The sequence below is a fragment of the Sorex araneus genome, chromosome 4 (assembly GCF_027595985.1).
Source record: "Sorex araneus isolate mSorAra2 chromosome 4, mSorAra2.pri, whole genome shotgun sequence".
NCBI classification, from domain to species: Eukaryota; Metazoa; Chordata; class Mammalia; order Eulipotyphla; family Soricidae; genus Sorex; species Sorex araneus.
Window position 1 is genome coordinate 155,805,036 of NC_073305.1, and position 22,878 is coordinate 155,827,913.

General features: G+C 36.4%; 1 protein-coding gene and 1 non-coding gene across 3 annotated transcripts in view; both read right to left on the reverse strand.

Annotated features, from left to right (window-relative positions):
• ARHGAP18 (Rho GTPase activating protein 18) overlaps positions 1 to 22,878 on the reverse strand; it is a 225,079-nt gene that overhangs the window by 37,850 nt on the left and 164,351 nt on the right. For both annotated transcript variants that reach the window (XM_055137109.1, XM_055137108.1), the window contains exons 5-8: positions 20,464 to 20,642; positions 7,448 to 7,613; positions 4,442 to 4,533; positions 40 to 117 (exon numbers count right to left, since the gene is read on the reverse strand). In XM_055137109.1, coding sequence (XP_054993084.1) covers positions 40 to 117; positions 4,442 to 4,533; positions 7,448 to 7,613; positions 20,464 to 20,642 — 515 coding nt within the window. The remainder of the gene's footprint in view (positions 1 to 39; positions 118 to 4,441; positions 4,534 to 7,447; positions 7,614 to 20,463; positions 20,643 to 22,878) is intronic.
• Positions 8,153 to 8,269, reverse strand: LOC129404496 (U5 spliceosomal RNA). Its single transcript, XR_008629895.1, has one exon. It is a non-coding gene; the product is annotated as a U5 spliceosomal RNA (small nuclear RNA).

The following is a 22,878-nucleotide window of genomic DNA, read 5'->3' on the forward strand; positions in this document are numbered from 1 at the left end:
TGCAAAATAAAATTAGTATTAATACAAATCAGAAATTACCTTGATTCGAAATGCAGCTCCAGGTATTCTTAAGAGGCCTTCTGTTTCCAAACCTCCTTCTTCAATATGAGAAATCAGCTGTGCATAAGCAAAGACCATTCTGATGTTGGTATTCATGACAGGTACAATTCCAAATTTCACATGTGTTTCACATATAAATAAATGGAAACCATTTGCAGTGACATGCAACTGGATTTTATAAAGTTGTGCAAGCTATGACACTACCACTGTCCTTTAAACCAAATAGGCCAAAAATGTAAGTCATAATTTAGAAAACATTGAGTCTTATTTTTCTTTGAAACAGAAACCTCAAATTTCACACAACAGCTGCAGTACCGAGAATGAAGATGTTCCTTATTGAAAAGCACCAAAGAACATCCATTTCTCTTGATTTTACAAAAGCACATTCTGCAATCAAATAAATCTTATGAAATTCTTGTATTTACACATACACCTCATACTTTTAGTTTGCGCAAGGAAAAATAATTTATAATATGGCAAGAGACAATAGTAAATATCTACTTCTTAAGGCTTTAAACTTTTGTAGTAAGCTTAAACTTAAAAAGTTCTTATATAAGTTTCCTAAATCATATTCTATGAACATATCCAAATCATTCTACCTCCAGAACCACAATAAAATTTCAGAGATTTTCTTTCAAAAAGGCAGAAAGCCTGAACAAAGCACATGGACAAATTATAATGATAAACTTCTGGGGCTAGGAAGAAGATAAAAGAGTGGATAGTTCTTGGCAATGATCCTCCAAGAAGAATATGCATTCCCTAGGCAGGACACAAAGGCTTTAGAAGAGACGCTGCTATTTTAAGGAAATCAATTTCCTTGTTCTCAGTTTGAATATAAGACATTCCAAAAATCATATGGATTCTCCTTTCTACTACCTCCTTTCTCTTTATACCCACTTTATAAAAGACAGACCTACTCCACTCATTTTCAAACCTACTAGGATCCTTGATGCACACCCTGTAGCACTGCACTGTAGCACTGTTGTCCCATTGTTCATCGATTTACTCGAGCAGGCACCAGTAACGTCTCCAATGTGAGACTCGTTGTTACTGTTTTTTGCTTATCGAATACACCACTGGTAGCTTGCCAGGCTCTGCTGTGTAGGCGGGATATTCTTGGTAGCTTGCTGGGCTCTCTAAGAGGGACGGAGGAATCGAACCCGGGTTGGCAGTGTGCAAGGCAAACACCCTACATGTTGTGCTATTGCTCCAGTCCAGTGCACACCCCAAGCATTAAATATCCCAGTATGTCAAAAGAAAGTAAAATTGATTAATCAAGATTCTATGAGCTAAACCTACTGCTTTTGCTTTGCTTATGAAATGTCTGTTAAGACTAAAGCATGGAATCATAAATGTGGTCTTTGACCTTTGTCCAGATGTTCTGAAATCAGATATATTGCAGTACATAGGTACTAGAGGAGATGGCAATTTTTCTATAATGACCTCACCTCTTCTGTCCCTGGATTTTAGCCAAGGAATGTACTAATCTCAAAAGAGGTCAGAATAAAGCATAGGGAAGTCTCAAGATTCTCTCAAGGATTTATGAGCTGAAGAGAAGCCTTGACTATTCCAAGTAGAACATATGTTTTTAAAATTTCAACTGGAATATTTCCCAAGATAAAGTTTTTACAAGTTACCTGAATAAAAAAATGCCCAGAAAAAATTTGCATAAATTATTTTTAGTAGATGGGGCATGAGTCATTAAAAATTTAATGCCAAATCTATCAGATAATATAAAATCTAATCAATGTACAAACAATTCATTTCATCTTATAAAATGTTTTAATTATCCTATTAACAAAAATCAAAGTTATAAAATTAAATTATATGCTAGCTGCTGGGACATATCAGCTTTTAGCAGCATTTGTCTGTTGATTTCCTTAAGATCACAGAAAGTATTATAACTAGATAACCTAATGAAAATACTTTCAGATTTTTGAATAATATTTTTACTTTTTCCTAAAGTTGAATATGAGCATCTATTGAGATTTATACAGATATTCTCCTTGAAGGAATGCCTGTTACTTCCTTCAATTTCTAAAACTAAAATAACATTTTTAGATATATTACATTGTATTAAAATATAAATAAATACTTTGTAGTTTTCCTTTTATTTAAAAATAAAATAATTCTGTATATTTTAATCATCTATTTTAGAAACTAATTTTAAAGATATATTCTTAGCCATATCAATCATTTCCTTAGCATTTTCCAAAATAAATTTATTTATATGAATTAACAAATGAATTAAAATTAGGTAGGCTTTACTTTTATACAAAGTATGTTAGACTTTGCTGATTAGAGTGACAATGAGAGTAGGATTTGATAATTTGGTAGAATTTTTCCATAGATTCAAAATTAAAAATGCATATTTTTATTTTCTTCATCCTTTCTGAGAATATGGTCAGACAATGTAAATCTAAGTAAAAAAATACATAAATACAATTCACATATATTAAATAAGTTTTACTAAAGCCCTCTTTAGATATACTTCTCAGTGATTAAGAAAGCACAATCCCTTAAAGATTAATAGTAAATCTTGTGCAAAGTTTTTCATCGAATTATCTGCAAAAATATCAAGGGAATACCTAACTCAACTGTCAGCTAATAAACTACGCAATGTTTTCATAGAGCACTGTGATTTTTTTTCTTTAGCAAGTATGCAAACAAAACGGAGGTTATTTAAGAATAAACTCTGTGTCTTGAAAGAAAATAAAAATAGGAACATCAAGTTGTTAGTGCTATTATTCGATGACTTCAAATGTCAGAGAAGCCAGAATACTGCAGAGTCAAAAATGTTGAAGAAAGAAAGGAGCAATTTCAAGAGAAAATGACAAATGAGTGGATGAAATCTTGAGCCTTAATCAAAAGGTACCACTGAATCTCTGCGGCAACCAAAGCTTACCCTTCCCTGGTGCAATGGTAAATCTGATATGTCAGCTTGACTGGGCTATGGTCCACAAGCTATGTGGTCTTACATCAGTTTACATGTAGCTATGATTGTACGTTTTGGATTTAGTAACATTTGAGTACAGTAGACTACTCTACAAAACACAAATGGGCCTCGATTGGTAAATTAAAGGTTACAAAAGCAAAGAGCAAGTCTGCCTTTGAAACTGCAGCACAGAACCTCTACCTAAGTTTTTAGGAGGCAGATTTTGAATTTCAGACTACAGCAATAACATTTGCCCGGGTTTTCAACCTGTTGGTCTACTCTCCATATTTGAGACCTGCCAACACTTACAACTGCATAAACCAATTCTTTGAAATAAAATCCTCAATCTCAGGTGCACACACACACACACACACACACACACACACACACACACACACACTCACACACACCCTGTTGAATTTTGCCAGAACTGTAATTCCAAAGAACTGATACGATAATATCCCTTCTTTGAAGAGTAAACTCTGCATAATAACTTGCATGTACTATGGCCACTAAAAGAACATAAATATATGGCCTACAATTATTAGCATTGGCATCTTTTTGTTAATTTCAGGCACCATTGATAACTATTCATGTGGATTCCTGTTCTAAGAAAATGGATGGTTGTGGATTATTATATGAATAAGAGAAATTATTTAGTGTCTAAGCCAGAGATTGGAATAGGAAAAGAATTAGTGCCAAATGGATTCAGTTTTAATACTGAATGAGTTTGTTGAGTCACACAACCCTAAAAGGTCCGATTGCTACACTTACTACCCTCAGAATTTTCAAAACCCAAGAATCTTCAAGAAAGATACTTGGATAGTTTGTAAACTACATGATCTGTGTTCTCCACTGAGTATTCTGTTTTTTAGCAAATGTATTCTATTTCTAAGCAATGAGGCTCAGAGGTTAGACTGAATTTTCTTTATTGCCATAGATAATCCCCTTATGAATAATTGAGTGTTGACTACAAAAGTGACTTGATAGTTTAGCAATCAGCTTCTAATTCTACTTTATGGCTTCTCTGCCTACTTTGGAAGTAGGCACTGTTAAATTAAATTGGACATCCTCACTGTAAATAGAAAAGCTTGGGAAATACATACAGACATGAAATATTCATGAGGATTCAATTCTCTAGAAATTTATAAGCAGTTCCAACTCCTATGTATTATAGAATTGAAATCTCAATTATACAAAGCCAGATAATATAAGACAGGAAAATGATGCCAGGTAATCACAGCTACAGTAATAACACAGAAAGCATCACCATGAAATAAAAATTATGAGCTCTTGAAACAAATTTGTTTTCTGAATACAAAATCAAAGTACAAAATAAAAGAGCATATCAATGGGAAAACTATACTATAATACCATGAATGCAAAAAAAGAGGACTATTACGCCAAGCATGTTCTTTCTATGCTGACCCATTCAAATGTACTTACTTTTTGAAATATTAAGGGTATTCGAGTCCCTGGTATTTTTCTCTGATCTTGTTCTAACAATACTGTCAGTGGAACACCAAAGAGGCCAGAATCTAAAACAATAAAATAAAAAGTTTCTTAAGTTTAATCAAAAATAAGATACCATTAAAGATGTTAAGGCATAAACTTCCTAATACAGTCATCCAATCAGACAACAATTTCCTTACCTCTCTTTTTTCATGTCAGAGACTGAACCTAGGGTATCATGCGGGCAAATCGCTCACTGCACCACTGAGGTACATCCGCAGCTCACAGAAATCATTCACTGAGTATCTGCTAAGTGAATGATACTGTCTAGTCATTAGGTACACACACAGCAATAGGAAAATTCTGGCCCTTCTATACAGAGCAATTAAAAAAAGGAGAAATAACAAATGATTGCATTAATACTAATTTTTAAAATTTTTACATGAATCACCATGAGGTAGTTACAGATACCAAAATAATAATAATAATAATAATTATTATTATTATTATTTTTTGCTTTTTGGGTCTCACCTGGCGATGCACAGGGGTCGCTCCTGGCTTTGCACTCAGGAGTTACTCCTGGCGGTGCTCAGGGGACCATATGGGATGCTGGGGATCAAACCCGGGTTGGCCTCGTGCAAGGCAAACACCCTACCTGCTGTGCTATTGCTCCAGCCCCCAGGAGATACCAAAATTATTTTTAAAAGTATAAACTGCTATCTACAAACAAGTACTGCAAAAATACAAATACACTAACTGTAATAAAATTAAAAGTTCTAGCAAAAAGCTGTATTATTTTATATTTAACACTCTATAATACAGCGAAGTATAAACATTTTCAGAAAATGGTCCAATATTATTATCCTTTTCTACAAATGCTTTTTTTTTAAAAAAAAAGCAGGTACTTGGCATTTCTAAATTCAAATGTGCAGTTTTGTTTATGTGGGAATAGCTTCAGAAGAAATGACAGGTACTGATTTACAATTTTTCTAAATTAAAAGAAAATGCCTAGAGATTGGTATGAACATAGTTTCTACCAATCAATCACACCCCCATCCCATCACTAAGTGAATAGTTAACATGGAAATGTGACAGACATCATCAACAGATGTGTAAATCATTTGTCAGCACAGAAAAGGGAGTACCTTGTGGTGAGGACAAGACACTGGAAACCAGGACATTCAACAGAAATGTCATTCAAGAGAATGCTAGCAAATCAGGGAAAAAAATCTTAGGAGTTTAAGCATTAGACATAATCATCAAAAATACTAAAAGTCTAGTTTATAAGGAATATACGTTTAATAAAATACAAAATACATAAAATAAAGGAGAATCTAAAATAAAAGGTGCAGAGAGATAGATATCTCAATACTCTGAGCACATGCTTTGCATGTAGAAAGCCTGTGTTTGATCCCTGGTACTGCATGGTCTCTAAGCACAGAGCAGGTAGTAGTTCCAATCACTAACCACCCCTCCACAAAAAAAAAATAGTGATAATCAGGAATGTTTGATATTTTTTTCCCCTAAGAATAACCTCACATAAAAACATTTTATAACTCATTTACAAAGTTATGTGTACTATCACAGTTTAAATTATATTTCCACTTTGTAAGACTTTGTTACTAGCCCTAAAATATCATCAAAAATCTTTATCATCCATAGTAGATTTGCGAAAACTCAAAATATTCTTTTAACTCAAGAATTTACCATCCCAAGCTTTAAGCTAAAGATACAGAGAAACTGAGCACAGAATGAGGTCTCAAGGGACCCAGTATGGAAGGAAGAACCTGAAGGGAACATACACTTTAGTCTTAGAGAGAAATTGCTTTTAAACCTTAAATCAGGTGCATGTTTGTCTTTGCTAATGTTACCATAGAAACATCATAATCCACATTCTTGTTTTCTCTTTAGCAGATAACTTCAATGTTAAAAAAAAAAATTAAAGGGAACAGAGATTCCTAAGCAGTAAAGAATGTCAACAGAGAATCATCTGAATTTCCACACTAATAAAATCTTGGGAAGACACAAACATTTCTAAGAAATGTCTATTCTGTAGCATAGTTTTTAAAAAAGATTCTGTTTCTATAATGGGTAAAACAAGCTGCTTACAAACTAAAAACTACATCGATCTAGGATGAGCAAAATTAAAAGCAATTGTATGCCACAATGATATTATTTTAACAAATATTATATTTTTATAAAATAGAGAATAATTTGAGTAAGGGTTGATAACAATTGCCCTCATTGTTACCCATAATATGAATATGCACAAGTTTTTATTCAAAGTGGCTGATAAAGTCATTTTTAAAGATCCAACTTTGGAAATAATATGCATACCAAACATTTTTTAAAGTTAAAATAGTTTTAAATATATAGTGCTTTTAAAAAAGAGCATAACTATTAATATTCTTTGATCAGAATTCCCTTTTATAGTAATTACGTATTTGATTATGAACTTTTTAGTCTAGGACACAGAGTATTTTTATCAAGTCCTAAATTTTTGAAAGCAGTATTTTATTTGGAGGGGGCGACATTCATCAGTATTCAGTTTGCTACTCCTGGCTCAGTGCTCAGCAGTTATTCCTGGCAGTGCTAGGAATCAAACTCAGGTCTTCTTTTTTTTTTTTTTTTTTTGCTTTTTGGGTCACACCCAGCAATGTGCCGGTGTTACTCCTGGCTCTGCACTCAGGAATCACCCCTGCGGGAGCTCAGGGAACCATATGGGATGCTGGGAATCGAACCCAGTTCGGCTGCGTGCAAGGCAAACGCCCTACCCGCTATGCTATCTCTCCAGCCCCAAACTCAGGTCTTCTTCATGCAAAGCATGCAACAGCCCATTGAGCTCTCCTTCTGGTCCTGCAGGAAATGTTTCATAGTCTGAACTTCAGTTGTACTCAATTTTGGCTAAAGTGTAGGAATCCATTCTCTCCAAAATAGACAAAAACCTAAAAACATCCTGGCAGCAGAAGTCATTTCAGCTGTTTTTCATTTCAAGATTACCTCTTGTTTTTATTTTCACAGTTTTTTGTTGCTTCAGTTCCAATCCCAAGACATCATAGAGAGCAGTCAGTTCAACTAGGACTATCGGGCAAACTTTCTTCATGTCCTGGGGTGCGAGGTCACCAATCTTGGTGGTGCCAGTTTTGTCTTTTGTCAACTTTGAATTCTAAAAGAGATCATGAATCAGTAAATATTCACATTTATGGCTCCTTTTAAAATGAAAGATGAACAAATTTAAGTAGAATAAATAACAATGCTCAGAATACAGACAACAAAATTGGCGGTAGAATTTTTCCAGTCAGAAAAAAGTGCCATATTATAAAGGACTAATGATCTTCATGACATTCATGGGAAGTTCAGGAGACAATATCTAAAGTCGGGCATTAGGGCCAGACTATGTACTCAGATTCCTAAGAACAGTGTCTCAGAGGACAAGAGGGACAACAACCCATATGAGAGAAAGATCTCCAACAGACCTTCAAAACCCTAGGAAGATTAGGAACCAAACTATGAAGAGCGGTGGAAGGGTTTGCTGGATAAAAGGGAGGGGAAGAGTAGCTATAATTGTGTGATTTGGATATGACAACTATATCCAGGAACTATATGGATATGAATATTAAACATAGATCCTCTTGCATGAGAGCTATACATTCTGTCACTGAGCTACAGCCAAAGCCCTAACTATACAGATTATTTATTTGTATTAGCTCTGTAAAAAGCAAGTCCTCAAAACACTGGATAAGCACGCAGAACTGTTCCTCTCCATGGAAATCTTCAGTAGAAGGCCAAAGACCGGTACAATCTGAAGAGAAACCAGGGTATGCACATGACTTATTTTAAATAGTCACAAAAAGCCAAAGAATGCATATAGGACAGTAGATTGGGGAATAAGAGAGTAGAGAGGGGCATCAAAGCATGGATTTTAGAGTCAGATGACCTATAGTCACCTAGGTACTAATTATATTTTTATGGATCTGATAATGTTTGAACTCATTTTTCAGTAGAAAGAGAAGTAGACAAGGGAAAGGAAGTAGAACAGGTAAAGGCAAAGGGGAAGAAAAAGGGCCATCGAATGCAGGGAGCTACTGAGAGGTCACTTGTGACAAAGTTTTCTTTTTGTTCGTTTTTTTTTTTAAATTTACTTATTTTTTTAATTAGTGAGTCACCATGAGGGTACAGTTACAAATTTACCCATCTTCGTGCTTGTGTTTCCCTCATACAATGTTCGAGAACCCATCCCTCCACCAGTGTTCATTCTCCACCACCAATGAACCCAGTATCCCTCCCATCCTCCAATCCCACCCCCCAACCCCCACCCCACCCTGCCTCTGTGACAGGGTATTCCATTTTATTCTCTCTCTCCTTTTGGGTGTTGTGGTTTGCGATAGGGGTATTGAGTGGCCATCGTGTTCAGTCTCTAGTCTATTTTCGGCACGCATCTCCCTTCCCGAGCGGGATCTCCAACCACATTTTACTTGGTGTTCCCTTATCTATCTGGGCTGCCTTTTCCCCCAGCATGTGAGGTCAGCTTCCAAGCCATGGAGCCAACCTCCTTGTATACGATATTGAAGCTACAGGTATCTTCAAAGATGACACGCAACTGACCAACCAAGTGGAAACAGAGATAAACGAATGGGACAATATGAAACTAAGAAGCTTCTGCACTGCAAATGATACAGTGACCAAAATACAAAGACAATCTACAGAATGGGAAAGGATATTCACCCAATACCCATCCGATAAGGGATTGATATCAAGGGTACATAAAGCACTGGGTGAAATCTACAAGAATAAAACATCCAACCTCATCAGAAAATGGGGCAAAGAAATGAACAGAAACTTTTCTAAGGAAGAGATACGAATAGCCAAAAGGCATATGAAAAAATGCTCTGCATCACTAATCATCAGGGAGATGCAAGTCAAAACAACTATGAGATACCACCTCACAGCACAGAGAATGACACACATACAAAAGAACAAAAGCAACTGCTGTTGGAGAGGATGGGGGGAGAAAGGAACCCTTCTACACTGCTGGTGGGAATGCTGACTGGTTCAGCCCTTTTGGAAAACAATATGGACACTTCTCAAAAAATTACAAATTGAGCTTCCATTTTATCCAGCAATACCACTTCTGGGAATATATCCTGGAGAAACAAAAAAGTATAGTTGAAATGACATCTGCACTTATATGTTCATCGCGGCACTGTTTACAATAGCCAGAATCTGGAAAAAAACCCGAGTGCCCAAGAACAGATGACTGGTTAAAGAAACTTTGGTACATCTATACAATGGAATACTATGTAACTGTTAGAAAAGATGAAGTCATTAACTTTGCATATAAGTGGATCAACATGGAAAGTATCATGATAAGTGAAATGAGTCAGAAATAAAGGGACAGACATAGAAAGATTGCACTCATCCATGGGATATAAAATAACAGAGTAGGTGACAACGTTTTATGTATACTTGACTTCCACATTTAAAGGCCAAGCATGTTCAAGGGGTTTGGTTATATTCCCTTTATTTTGCTCTTGTTTGCAGCTCTGGAAGCACTGTTCAGGGAGCCATAGAGACTATCAATTGAATCCAGCTGTCAAAACAACTTTAATAATCAATGCTAATACCACTGTAGCACTGTCGTCCAGTTGTTCATTGATTTGCTCGAGTGAGCACCAGTAATGTCTCCATTGTGAGACTTGTTGTTACTGTTTTTCGCATATCAAATACACCACGGGTAGCTTGCCAGTCTCTGCTCTGCGAGAGGAATAATCTCGGTAGCTTGCCAGACTCTCCGAGAGGGGTGAAGAATTCGAACCTGGGTCGGCCAAGTTCAAGGCAAATGCCCTACCACTGTGCTATCGCTCCAGCTCCAGAAATAATTACAACAATGAAATATTTTTTACCATAGACAGCGCACAGATCAAAAGAACAACCTGTGCTGGCATGGATGAGGCAGGAAGAGACATTCATTCACTCAGGTTAGAATGTAAATTGGTTAAGTATTTCTGGAAAACAATATGGACATCTCTATACCATCTAGGAATTGATCTTCCACTTGACCCAGCACCCACAGTTCTTGTAGTATACCCCAAGGGCCAAAAAACAAAACGGAGAAGTAACATTTGCATCTCTGTGTTCCCTGCAGCATTATCACAATGACCAAAATCTAGAAATAATCCAAGTGTCCAAGAACAGATGAGTGGATGAAGAAACTATGGTACATATACACAGGAAATATTATTTGATCGTAAGTAAAGATAAATTCATGCAATTTGCTGCTACATGAAGAAATCTGGAGAGCATCATCCTGAGTGAAGTTGGTCTGAGGAGAGAGACTGACACAGAATATTAAAAAAAACACAAAACACAAACAACAAACCATAACAGTGGAATAATGAATACCCAAGACAAAGGAAACAAAGAACATAAAAACTAGTATTCAGTAAGAAGCATGCCACTTGAGGGGGCTGGGAGCAGGACAGGAAGTGGGCAACATCTATATGAAAGGAAACATTCAACTGGGAGGAGAAGGTGTTGCTGGAAGGTAGAAAAGTATTATGTGTAAAAAAAACACTATCAGGAACTGAAAACTATAGTGAAAAAACATATATTAAAAATGCATCTTCTATAGATGTACACTTGTAGGCAAATGGGGTTGGGGTAGGGGTATTATTGATGAAGGAATGTGGACACTGGTGAATGGATGGGTGTTGAAATATTGTATGCTTGAATTGCAATAATGAATGACTTTGCAATTTCAAGATGACTAAATAAAAAAAAAAACTGTCCCTTAATCCATACATATTTTATAGCTCAGAAAAACATGTCTTCATGAGATTAAATTCATAGAAATTCTTTACATTTCAAGATCAGTGTATTCCAGTCATCATTTCCTCAAAATATTTTATGGACTCATAACTTAAGTAGAGCTCACCATATAGGACCTTTCTTAGTATAATCGCCACAAATTTACAGAAGCTGTGAGCCTCAGGAATACAATGAGCATTCTAATGATAAGAAATTGCAATGATTGGCCAGATGATCACACAGCTGAGGTTTCATCAAAGTGCTAGAAACCATAGCAATTAAACTCTTCCACACCCCCATTGCTGGTGCCCTTAACTTACTAACACAACAACCTTTTTTGAGGTCCTCAATGAATCTAAAGAAGCTGAAAAACCAACTGTCTTGCAACAACTCCTAAAATTTGAGCTGCTAATTCCGCTCAAGCAAATTCATTATCAAGAGGAAGACTTCCATAAGAACTTTCTATGTAACCATTTTCTATTGATTGTGCTATAGTTCTGAGTGTTCATTATAGGAGAAAAGAAGTCTTAAGTCTGTATTAGATGTTCCCTACGAGAACATTAAACAAGGCAACAATAAAAGTCATTAAATATGTAGCTTAAGTGAATTTCCATCTAAGTGGAAATTCTAACACTTAGAATTTCATCTAACACTTAGAATTTCCATCTAAGTGTTAATGATGTAGTACAATGGGCGTAGGAGCAGTGGGGACAGTGGTTGAGAATGTAGAGCCAGACTGCTGGGAGCAAATTTCATCCATCACTCACTACCTATCTGTTCTTTGGAAAATTACATCACCTCTGCATTGCCACCACTTCATCTATAAAATGGGTACAACAGTTGTGGTGAGGATTAAATGGCAACAAAGAAATTACTCAAAAAGTGTTAAGTATTACTGCTGTACTTTTTGCACTGATCTTTCAATAAAGTCAAGTTTTACGGTTTTCTTTTCCTCCTAAATATTACCACAGTGTAAGAATAGGAGAATGATAATATACTCTATTGTTAAAGGGTTTCTTATCCTACTCTGCAATAGAGTAAGACTAATCACAGCATGTTTTGGATGGAGAAAGTGAGGCTCAGAGAAGAAGCTTACATATGGCCATAGCCACGGGCACAATGAGGGTGTAAACTCAGATCATCTAAAGTCTCAGAGCGGCAACCAGTCCTGTTCTGCTCCACTTTCCATGTCTACCGCAGCAGGAAAGAAGGAATCTAGGTCAACCCATGTGAAGGGACAGTGAGAAGCCATGACCTAATCATGACCAGAATCCTACTATACCATAGACCTGGTGTACTGCAGTGCATTTATTTGATGAATGAAGACACACCATATCAAAGGAGAAATCACAGATCCCAAGCTAGAGGTATAGTTATCAACTTACTGGACCATTTCCTGTGATCTGCACTAAGCTTAACTTTTCAAATTCCAGAAAATTGTATCATTTCCTTCATACCTGGTCCAGCACATTATTTACCATATATATGTATGTGTATGTGTATATATATGTGTATATATGTATACATACATATGTAATCTCTAAATGTTTCATTATAATTAGTTTTTTTGTCTAGTAAGTCAAACACATGTAATCTAATTATTTAAGGCATTACCCAAGGTAAATGTTTAGAGAAACCTGAAATATTATCAGTTCAAACATTGGATTTACCCAGCAATATATGTCAGGAGCTTTATTTATTTATTTATTTAACTTTGTGCTTAATGAAAGGAGTGAGTTCTTTATCCCAATGTTTAATTCATAGCAGCAGCTTTAAATATTTATGAAGTTTCCTGTCGTTTTTTGTTTAGTTAATAGACTGGATGGTTCAGTAAGTTGGCTAAGAGGAGGCAGTGCAATTTCAGAAACAGAAAAGCCCTCTACCTTTTGAAAAATACGCTTGAAAGGAAGAAATAAAATAAAAATTTTCAAAAAGATAGAAGGTCATTGGTCCTCACATGTTCCCACGCAGTAATTAGAGTATTCTCCAAGCCTGCGTCTCTCATCTGCAGCCCTGACAGTACCGAAGACCCTTCAGGCACTGCAGCAGTGACGATGGTCTTCTTTTTCCTTTTCACTCCTCAAATCACTGTTGCTTCAAAAGCAAGGGAATCTACTCTTACCTGCTCAATTTCTACAGATGACATTTTTTTTTTATTACCTGCCAGAAAACTCATTTTTTCACCTAAGGTTTCCTCATGTAAAAAGTATAATTTAATTATGCTTTATTCATTGCTATTTCCAGAAGATTAAAGTGTTTTCTAAATAAAGAACATTTTAGGAAACTTTTAAACCTGTAGGCTTTTACTATCTTTCTTATTTTTTAAAAAAGAAAAAGCAATTGTCACATTTAACCTTTACTTTAAAAAAAAAAATTGAGAAAAATTAGCCTAAACATCTTTTTTTTTTTTTTTTAACTGTGTACAAGTTTGTGCTAGTCTTAGGCCTGCAGTCCCCTCACCTGGCCCACCTACCATTTCTCCTACTGTCCTTTCACTTTCTCTCTGTTGTTTCATCCTTCGGCAAACTCCCACCTGGAGCCTCCATGTCTCTTTTTTGTCTGTCAGTATGCATGAAGCTGTGTTGCTAGACAACCAAAGTTGTTCTAAAACATGAATCTACTTCAAATTAAAGGTAATTCACTAACAGTTCAAAAGACACAGAATAAAGGGCCAAGATCTAAAGTAAAGGGCATATGTCTAGAATATGAGCTTCACAACAGTTACCATTTCAAAGCTATGATCTTAAAAAGTCCTGAATGAATCTTTAATGTTTGTAGTCTCCAAGAGGGGATGAAAGAGCGATTAAATTTCTACTGTGTATGATGGACCCAGCAAATAGCCTTATTGATATGACATCCCCAAGATGTGCTGAATAAGTTGTCAGTACCTATAGTACAAAGACACTTTAATTCGTGTGTATGTGTGTGTACACACACACATATTTACGTGTAACACATACTTTAAGTGAAATCTGCATGGTCTTTCAGAAAAAAAAAAACTCCACATTCAAAACTCCACAAGCCATGCAATACTTTCAACCTAGTTACTAGTGTGGAAAGTATCACAGTATCTATACCATAGATATTCATGAATCAAGTAATAACAGAGTGTATGTCTAAGATATCATAGTTGCACAATAACACAATAAGTAGTAGCTAAATTTTCAAACCGAAGCACCTTCAAGGTCATAAAATTTGATCGTCAAATTTAAGAGAAGAAATATGAATCCACTGTGAGATATCATAAAGAATTTTAACAAAAACTGCTCAGTGTTGTGAGACACGAAAGAAGTAAATATAAAATGCCATCTATGAAGAACAAAGTGTTACATAAAGCCTACTATTTATTTACCAAAGCAAGGGAGCATGGAGTAGAAACAGATCTTAGAGTTTTACATGCTTAGACACCTATACCTGCCTCAGAGAGGTGAATAGAAATATTGTGGAAAGCTTACACCATACCCATGACTTCTAGAAAACTTAGAAAAACAAATGGTCGTATAGATGAACATCTGTAGCACAGTAGTCCTGTTGTTCATCAACTTGCTCGAGTGGGCACCAGTAAAGTCTCCATTGTGAGACTTGTTGTTACTGTTTTTGACATACCAAATATACCAGGGGTAGCTCGCCAGGCTCTGCTGTGCGGGCAGGATACTCTCAGTAGCTTGCCAGGTTCTCTGAGAGGGGCAGAGGAATCGAACCCGGGTTGGCTGCATGCAAGACAAATGCCCTACCTGCTGTGCTATTGCTCCAGTCCATAGATGAACATCTAATAAATAAAAATATGGCTACATTGACAATAATTGCTAAAGCATGTTATCTGGTAGCTTAAAAGATTTTATATATTTTCTCAATATATATTTTTATTTATTTCAACAACCCTGAAAAAAATTAACAGGATAGTCATATCCTAATGGGTATCCTAAAGGTTCCTTGATTACAGAGTGAAAATGGGAAGGCCATTTTAAGCTGGGCACCACATGAAAGAAATCATGTAGGAGGCATTTTAGACTAGACTGTTAAACAGAGAATAAAGTGATAGAGGAAGTGATGGTCTCTCAAGTGTAAATTAACTTATATTTTATTGCACTTCTGAATCAACACCTTAACATCTATAAAATTTCACTTTTTAAAAATTTTACAAAACATAACATCTGTCACAAAAGGTATGTTATACTAAGGATAGTCTGGGAACATGAATCGCCACCTCGTAACAAATGAGGCATATTCTTCACTTTTCCCCACTAGGTGTAAACGTGATTAAAGGCAGACGCTTGTTTGTGTTTGTTTTTGTTTGGTTCCACACCTCATAGTGCTCAGAGCTTACTCCTGGCTCTGTGCTCAGGAATCAATTGTTGCAGAATTCAGAAGACCACATGGGTACCAGGAATCAAACCCAGGTGAGTCATGTGCAAGGAGAATGCTCTACCCACCATACTATCTCTGGCACTAAAGGTAGGTTCAAAAGAAAATGCATGATAAAAATCTGAAAACAACCAAGATGTCTGCTCTTAAGGGTTTTATTGAATAAATTATGATAAATCTTCACAATGCATCTATAAAAAAAAGAATAAGATATTTCTCTGTACAACTACAGAGTAAGCTCCAGACTATACCATGAGGTTAAAGTGTGTGTCATGGGCTAACATGTATTAAAAAACAGATGAATAAATTTTTAAAAATTAAAACAAAAAAATTTACCTGAAAGAGGAAAAATTAGGTTAAAGGCTTAAAGATAGAAACTAAATTTTTAATATATCTTGGTTGCAGATTTTATTTTAGACCATCTAAATAGTTTACATGCTTACCAAGAAAGAAAATATAAGATTAAAAAACAATCCCTGAAAACTGAAGATGAAATGGAACAAATGAACACAGCCAAGTATACAGTTGGTGGCTTAACCATATGGAGAATAACTATCCTAGGAAATCTAAAACACTCTAACTGCATTGTTACATTCCTTTTGGGATATATTCCAAAAACACAAACAACTGAAGAAAAAGAAAAACAAATTTACAGTGCTTTCTAAGAATCATATGTTGACGGCAGCATTGGTATTATTATTCTGAGAATGCTGGGCGTCAATTGAGACTAAAACAAATACATTATTATGTGCTATTTCAATTACTGTATCTGCCATTTCCTGGGAACCACTATTCTCAGCATGGAAAATGCAGATGTACATCTGGTCTCTGAAAAGTTATTAAACAATGACCAGCCCAGAGAAAAGGATACTCCTAGTATTCTGATCATAACCATAATAACATAGCTCTATTCCAGAGAGATAATCATTTATAGAAACAAATAAATCTCCGATATAGAAAAATAACACCATAGAAAATTCTATGATCATGTCATATAAGTTTAAATCTACATATGAAGGTACTTGTTACTGTTTTTGGCATATCCAATACACCACGGGTAGCTTGCCAGACTCTGCCGAGAGGGCGCAATACTCTCAGTAGCTTGCCAGGCGTGAGAGGGGCGGAGGAATCGAACACCAGCCGCGTGAAAGGTGAACACTCTACCACTGTGCTATCGCTCCAGCCCAGAGACAATACTGGTGCCTGCTCGACCAAATCGATGAGCAACGGAGTGACAGTGACAGCGATTAAGGTACAATTTTTACAAAATTTTACAAAATAGTTTTAGTAATAAAAAATTCTGTGCCAGAAGTTAAAGCATTTATTTACCTTGAACACTTCTGACCCTGGTTTCAACCCTGCATTGCATATGGTCCCATGATCACACCTGCCCCCTGAGATCCAGAAGTAAGCCACGAGCACCACCAAATGTGATCAAAAACCAAAAATGAATGAACAGACGGTAGATAAATTAAAAATCTGAATTGGTAATCAGTATAGACACTACAGAACCAAAATATTTTAACAATGCTAAGTAAAAGGGAGAGATAATAATTTAGGATGGTTTTTCTTAAAAGAAATATATAAATTCAAAAATGGAAAATAAAACATTTGAATAATATTATTCTGTAACTATTAGTCAATGAAAGGATCCAAGAACTCAACAGCAGCAACATCCCTCAAAAAAGACAACAAGCGGGCTGGAGAGTAATACAGTGGGTAAGGTGTTTGCCTTGCATGCATCTGACACACACTAGGAGTGATCCTTGAATGGAGAAGCAGGAGAAAGGCGCGCACCAGAGCACTTCCTGGTATGACCAAACCCCCTCTCAAAACAAGAGAAAAAGCCAACCAGGAATTCAGTCATTGTGTGCCTGCTGAAATAGTCACAAAGGAAGTAATCTTGACAATAAATCTAAATCTGATAGATCTAGAGTCAATTTATAAGAAATAATAAACAAAAACACACAGTGGTAGAATATGTCAGAGGGGAAATGTTATACAACTTAACCAGGTAACTTCACCAAATACATTTCAAGTGAGGATGGAGGGAGAGAAGAAAACAAGCATAGGGAGGAAGAAGAAAGAAGGGAGGTGGGGGAGGGTCAATAACGATGGAGAATAAGAAGAATGGACTTAAGGAGAACAGGAAGAGAGAGAGAGATAGAATGAGATAAAGTGAGTAGAGCAAGAAAAGAGGGAGGGGAGAGGGAAAGAGTCTGAAAGACTTAGAACCAAACAAGCTACTTTAGCTTTATTTTGATTCTGACTTTAACAAAACATCTCTAACAACACATCTTTTAAAGGCATGAAATTTATGATGCAATTTGAAAACTTAAACATTGATGGGACTGTTGCAATTAATACGTGTTAATATTTTAGGTAGGTATAATAACGACAATATGAGTATGAGCTTTTAGCTTCTACTTCTCGAAATACATTCTGGAGAGCTAACAAAAGATAATTCCAAAATTACACAGAAAAGAGAACTGGCTGGGTATGGAAAACTCCAGACTAGTTAGAGGTTGGTGAACACTGCAACTGTCAATATGACTTGGTGTTTAGGTTCCCATTATACTATTCTTTTAACTTGTGGTGATATAAAATACCACAGATAAACATATTTTTAAAATCTAAGTAGCAATTAGATAACCCAGTGCTCTGAATCTGGTTTTAAAATATAATCTAGGGGCCGGAGCGATAGCACAGCGGGTAGGGCGTTTGCCTTGCAAGCGGCCGACCCGGGTTCGATCCCCGGCATCCCATATGGTCCCCCAAGCACTGCCAGGAGTGATTCCTGAGTGCAAAAGCCAGGAGTAACCCCTGAGCATCGCTGGGTGTGACCCAAAAAGCAAAAAAAAAATAATAATAAAATAAAATATAATCTAATGAAAGAAACCAGGGATTCTGGAAGTAATTGATTCTGAGTATAGAATTCATCCCATCTGAGTATAGAAGAGTACAAGGTAAGCCCTGACACTTGTAGTAGCAAAGAAATAAAAGACATGAGACAGTAAAATGGGAGTCAGCTTGAAGGGCTTCCATTGTTCACATTTGGGTACAGTTTAATATTTTAAAAAAATTATTATCATTTAGAAAATGTTGGATGAATAAAGGAACCCACCACAGTCCATAGTAATATCAAAAGAAGGGGTTGCAGCAATTTTACAGGAGATTGTCAATGTGAAAGGAATAATGAAATTAAAAAACTGCCATTCTTCAAACACCTGTTTTAACTATTTTTTAGGCTATCCAAGAGTTACAAATGCATGGTAAAATTCATCTAGCTGTTGATGAACAAAATATTCAGTTACTCTCCCAGAGCACAAGTTTGAACTTAACTGCATAGATATTACCATCAATACCACTTCTGGAATATACTCCGGGGGTGCAAGAAGAGAGCAGAAATACCATCAGCACTTCTATGTTCATTGTAGCATTATTCACAATAGCCAGAATCTAGAAAAAACCTGATTTCCTGAGAACAGAAGACTGATTAAAGAACTATGGTACATCTATACAGTGGAGTACTATGCAGCTGGTAGGAAAAATGAATTAATGGAATTCACTTATAAGTGGATGGACATGAAGAGTATCATGCTGAATGAAAGAGTCAAAAGGAGAGGTACAGCCATATTAATAACTGCACTCAATTGTAGGATATAAAAAAACATAATCTAATAAGACTAATACCCTAAGACAATAGAAATGAGGGCCAGGAGGGTTGGTCCACAGTTGGAAGCCAGTCTCAAATAATGGAAGTTGGGATAGAAAAGGGACAACTATGACAATGATAGTTGGAAATGATCACTCTGGATAAGAACTGTGTGCTGGAATTAGGTAAAGGACCAAATATGATAACCTCTCAATACCTGTATAGCAAACCTTAAAGCCCAGAAGAAGGGAAAGAGAGAGAAAGAGAAAGAGAGAGAAGTCTCTGTGATAGAGAAAGGCTGGAGGGAGGAGGGTGGTGGTGGAAGGGATACTGGGGACATTAGTAGAAAATGTACTGGAGTAGAATGGTTGATGCAACATTATATGGTGAAATGGCTATCATGAACAGCTTTGTGTTCATGTGTCTTCTCACGATGATTCAAGTAAAAAGTTTAATAAATAAACAAAATTTTAAAATCGAATGCCTCACAACCCCCCCTTCCCCAAAACAAGAAAAGGTATTTTTACAATGAAAATATTTGGTGAACATTTCCTGAAAAAAAAAAAAAGATCAAATGTCCATCACCCCAAAACTGGGCAATTTTTTGCTTTTCTGATGATGCAATTGGAGGCATTTATACCACCTATGAAGTAGTACAGCTAAAAATGCTTAACTTAAATTTTGTCATGAAGATAAGACAATCAGAAATCTGAATCAGACTCTTGAAAACTATTTAAAAAAAGCAGAGGATCTGATTCAAATGAGAGGAAACTAAATAAAAATAATATCAAATGCAACAATATGATCTTAGTTTGAATTCCAGATGAGGGCACTGAAAGAAAATGTAATGAATGGACAATACTGGAAAAAACATAATTTTTAAAATACTACCTAATATTATATTCAAAGGCTTAAATATAAATATTGCTTTTGTTTTCAATTAATTAAATATTCTGCCTTATATTTTATGTACCCTTATTAAAATGTAAAAGTATAGATAATACACCATACATACAAATTATTTAAAGAAAAGAGTTTGTACATTAACTATTATATGGAACGACCTAAAGGCTGTATGGTTATTTGCTATATTAGTTCTTCCCTTTCTCTATGGATTTGAACTTTTCAAGATACAAAGCTAATGAAATTGCATTCACGGTTAGTAACAACTGATCAGTGTTCTACGTACAGATAATTGGGCATTGTTGCCATTGCTCTTCTGGATTTTATCCTTGGAATTTTCTTTCTGAGTGGCCGCTTGCTCTGCAAATGACACATTCAGGTTGATATCTGCTTCAGGGGTGACAGTTTCTTCAGACACTGGTGGAATCAGCTCCTTTTTACTCAACGATAGGCTAGATGTCTGGTCTGGGGGGGGAAAACAGAAGTATTATTTCATATGCTTTATTTCTGTTTTCATTTAAAGGGTCAACTATATGAATGTTTGAAAAGTTCTGTATGCTACAGGCAATGATGAATGGTAATTTTAATAGTAGGGTACACTAAAGGAACCCTATGAATAGTGTAGAGTGGGTAGCAGAGGGAAGGGAAGAAAGTAGAAATCCATGGTTCAATTGTGATATTTTTCTTCGAGATCATATTTTTTATGAGATCTGATTCCGCAGCATTACCAGATGACAATGACCTCAAACTTTGAAAAACCCTCACAATAATGAGCTACACTTAACTGTTAACTTATTTTTACCCTGAGGATTTAATATCTCTTAGAACTAGCTAGGTATGTACCAAATAATCTCCTCACAGAAATCATAAACTAACGTTTCCACACCCCTGCATTTCCTTTCTGGAATGTTATCTAGCACCATATCAAAATTTCCAAAACAAGGACTGGTGCCAAAAAGTTATCAGCTTGAAGTCCGGTTTGGAGGTACCTAGCACAGGAACCTAAAGGTGTGGTACCTGATTATGTCAAAGACTATAAAAGTTCTGGCAGCCATCACCCTGGTTAAATAACTTTCAATATTGATATCTTTATCTACTTCACATTTCTAGAGTCTCATAGATTTAAATTTTGTTGTGGTTTTTACTACTCCAGATAAAAATAACATTTGAGGGGCTAGAGCAATAGCACAGCAGGTAGGGCGTTTGCTTTGCATGCAGCTGACCTGGGTTCGATTCCCAGCATTCCATATGGTCCCCCAAGCACCACCAGGAGTAATTTCTGAGTACATAAGCCAGGAGTAACACCTGTGCATAGCCCAGTGAGACCAAACATTAAAAAGAAATAACATTTGAAAGTCTCTTTGGTGAAAACACTAGCATTAAACCTTAAAGAAAGTATTTCAAAAGTTGACCATTTGCTGCAGTCTTGATTTTAACCAAATTCACATTAATTTTGAAATGGCATAGCACCAATGACAGGAACTCTTGTTGTTTGCTCACTGCAGACGTTTAATTCACCAGCCACTCTAAACTGCAAAATAAACTACAAAATACATTGATATATTTCTAGATTGACAAAGTGATAAGAGGCAAAATCAATTAAAATTTTAATGCGTATGTTATATATGTATGTATATATATGTATACGTATACGTATACATATATGTATACGTATGTGTATATGTATATTGGCAGAGAGTCTCTTGCCCTCATGCCTGACTGTCTTCCCCGGGGCCCCTCAAAGCAAGATGGGCCCCAGCTTCCCTCCCCACCCCAAGCAGAGCTCCCGGAAGACCACTGGAACTTAGCCACAGCCATGCTCAAGGCCCCTCTCCACACGTTCGGACAGGCCTCACACATGAAGGTACCGGCAGAAGAACCCAGGTGCAGGTGTGTGTAATCCCATCAACGGCCAACAGCTAGAGACTTAAAAGCAAGCTCCCTGAAGTGATATCTTACTTCTCCCTCTGGGAGAAACTAGAAAGCTACTGAGAGCTTCCTGCCCATATGGGACAGCCTTGCAAGCTTCCCATGGTGTATTCACATGCCAAAGCCAGTAACCAGCTGGATCTCATTCCACTGACCCTGAAAGAGCCTCCAAAAGAGCACTGTTGAGAAGGCCAAGTGGAGAGAGGCTTCTAAGATCTCAGGGATAGGACGAATGGAGAGGTTACTGAGCCCGCTCGAGCAACTGGACGATCAACGGGATTTCATGATTAGTGATTTATGATGTTATATATGTCACTGTCACTGTCATCTCATTGTTCATCGATTTGCTCGAGTGGGCACCAGTAATGTCTCCATTTTGAGACTTGCTGTTACTGATTTTGGCATATTGAATACACCACAGTTAGCTTGTCAGGCTCTGCCGGGCGGACAAGATACTCTCGGTAGCTTGCTGGGTTCTCCGAGAGAGGCAGAGGAATCGAATCCGAGTCGGCTGCATGCAAGGCAAATGCCCTACTGCTGTGCTATTGCTCCAGTGATACATAGTGTATAAATATATATATATATCATATCGCTGTTATATATATACATAGCATTTAAAGTGCATTGCCTTCAGAAAAAGTAATTTTAATCATTAAAAAAAAAAAAACTATGGTTGTTGTTATTTGGGGCACAACCAGCAGTGCTCAGAGCTTATTACTGGCAGGACTCTGGGAACCATATGGAGTGTCTGGGATGGACCTTGAATCTGTTG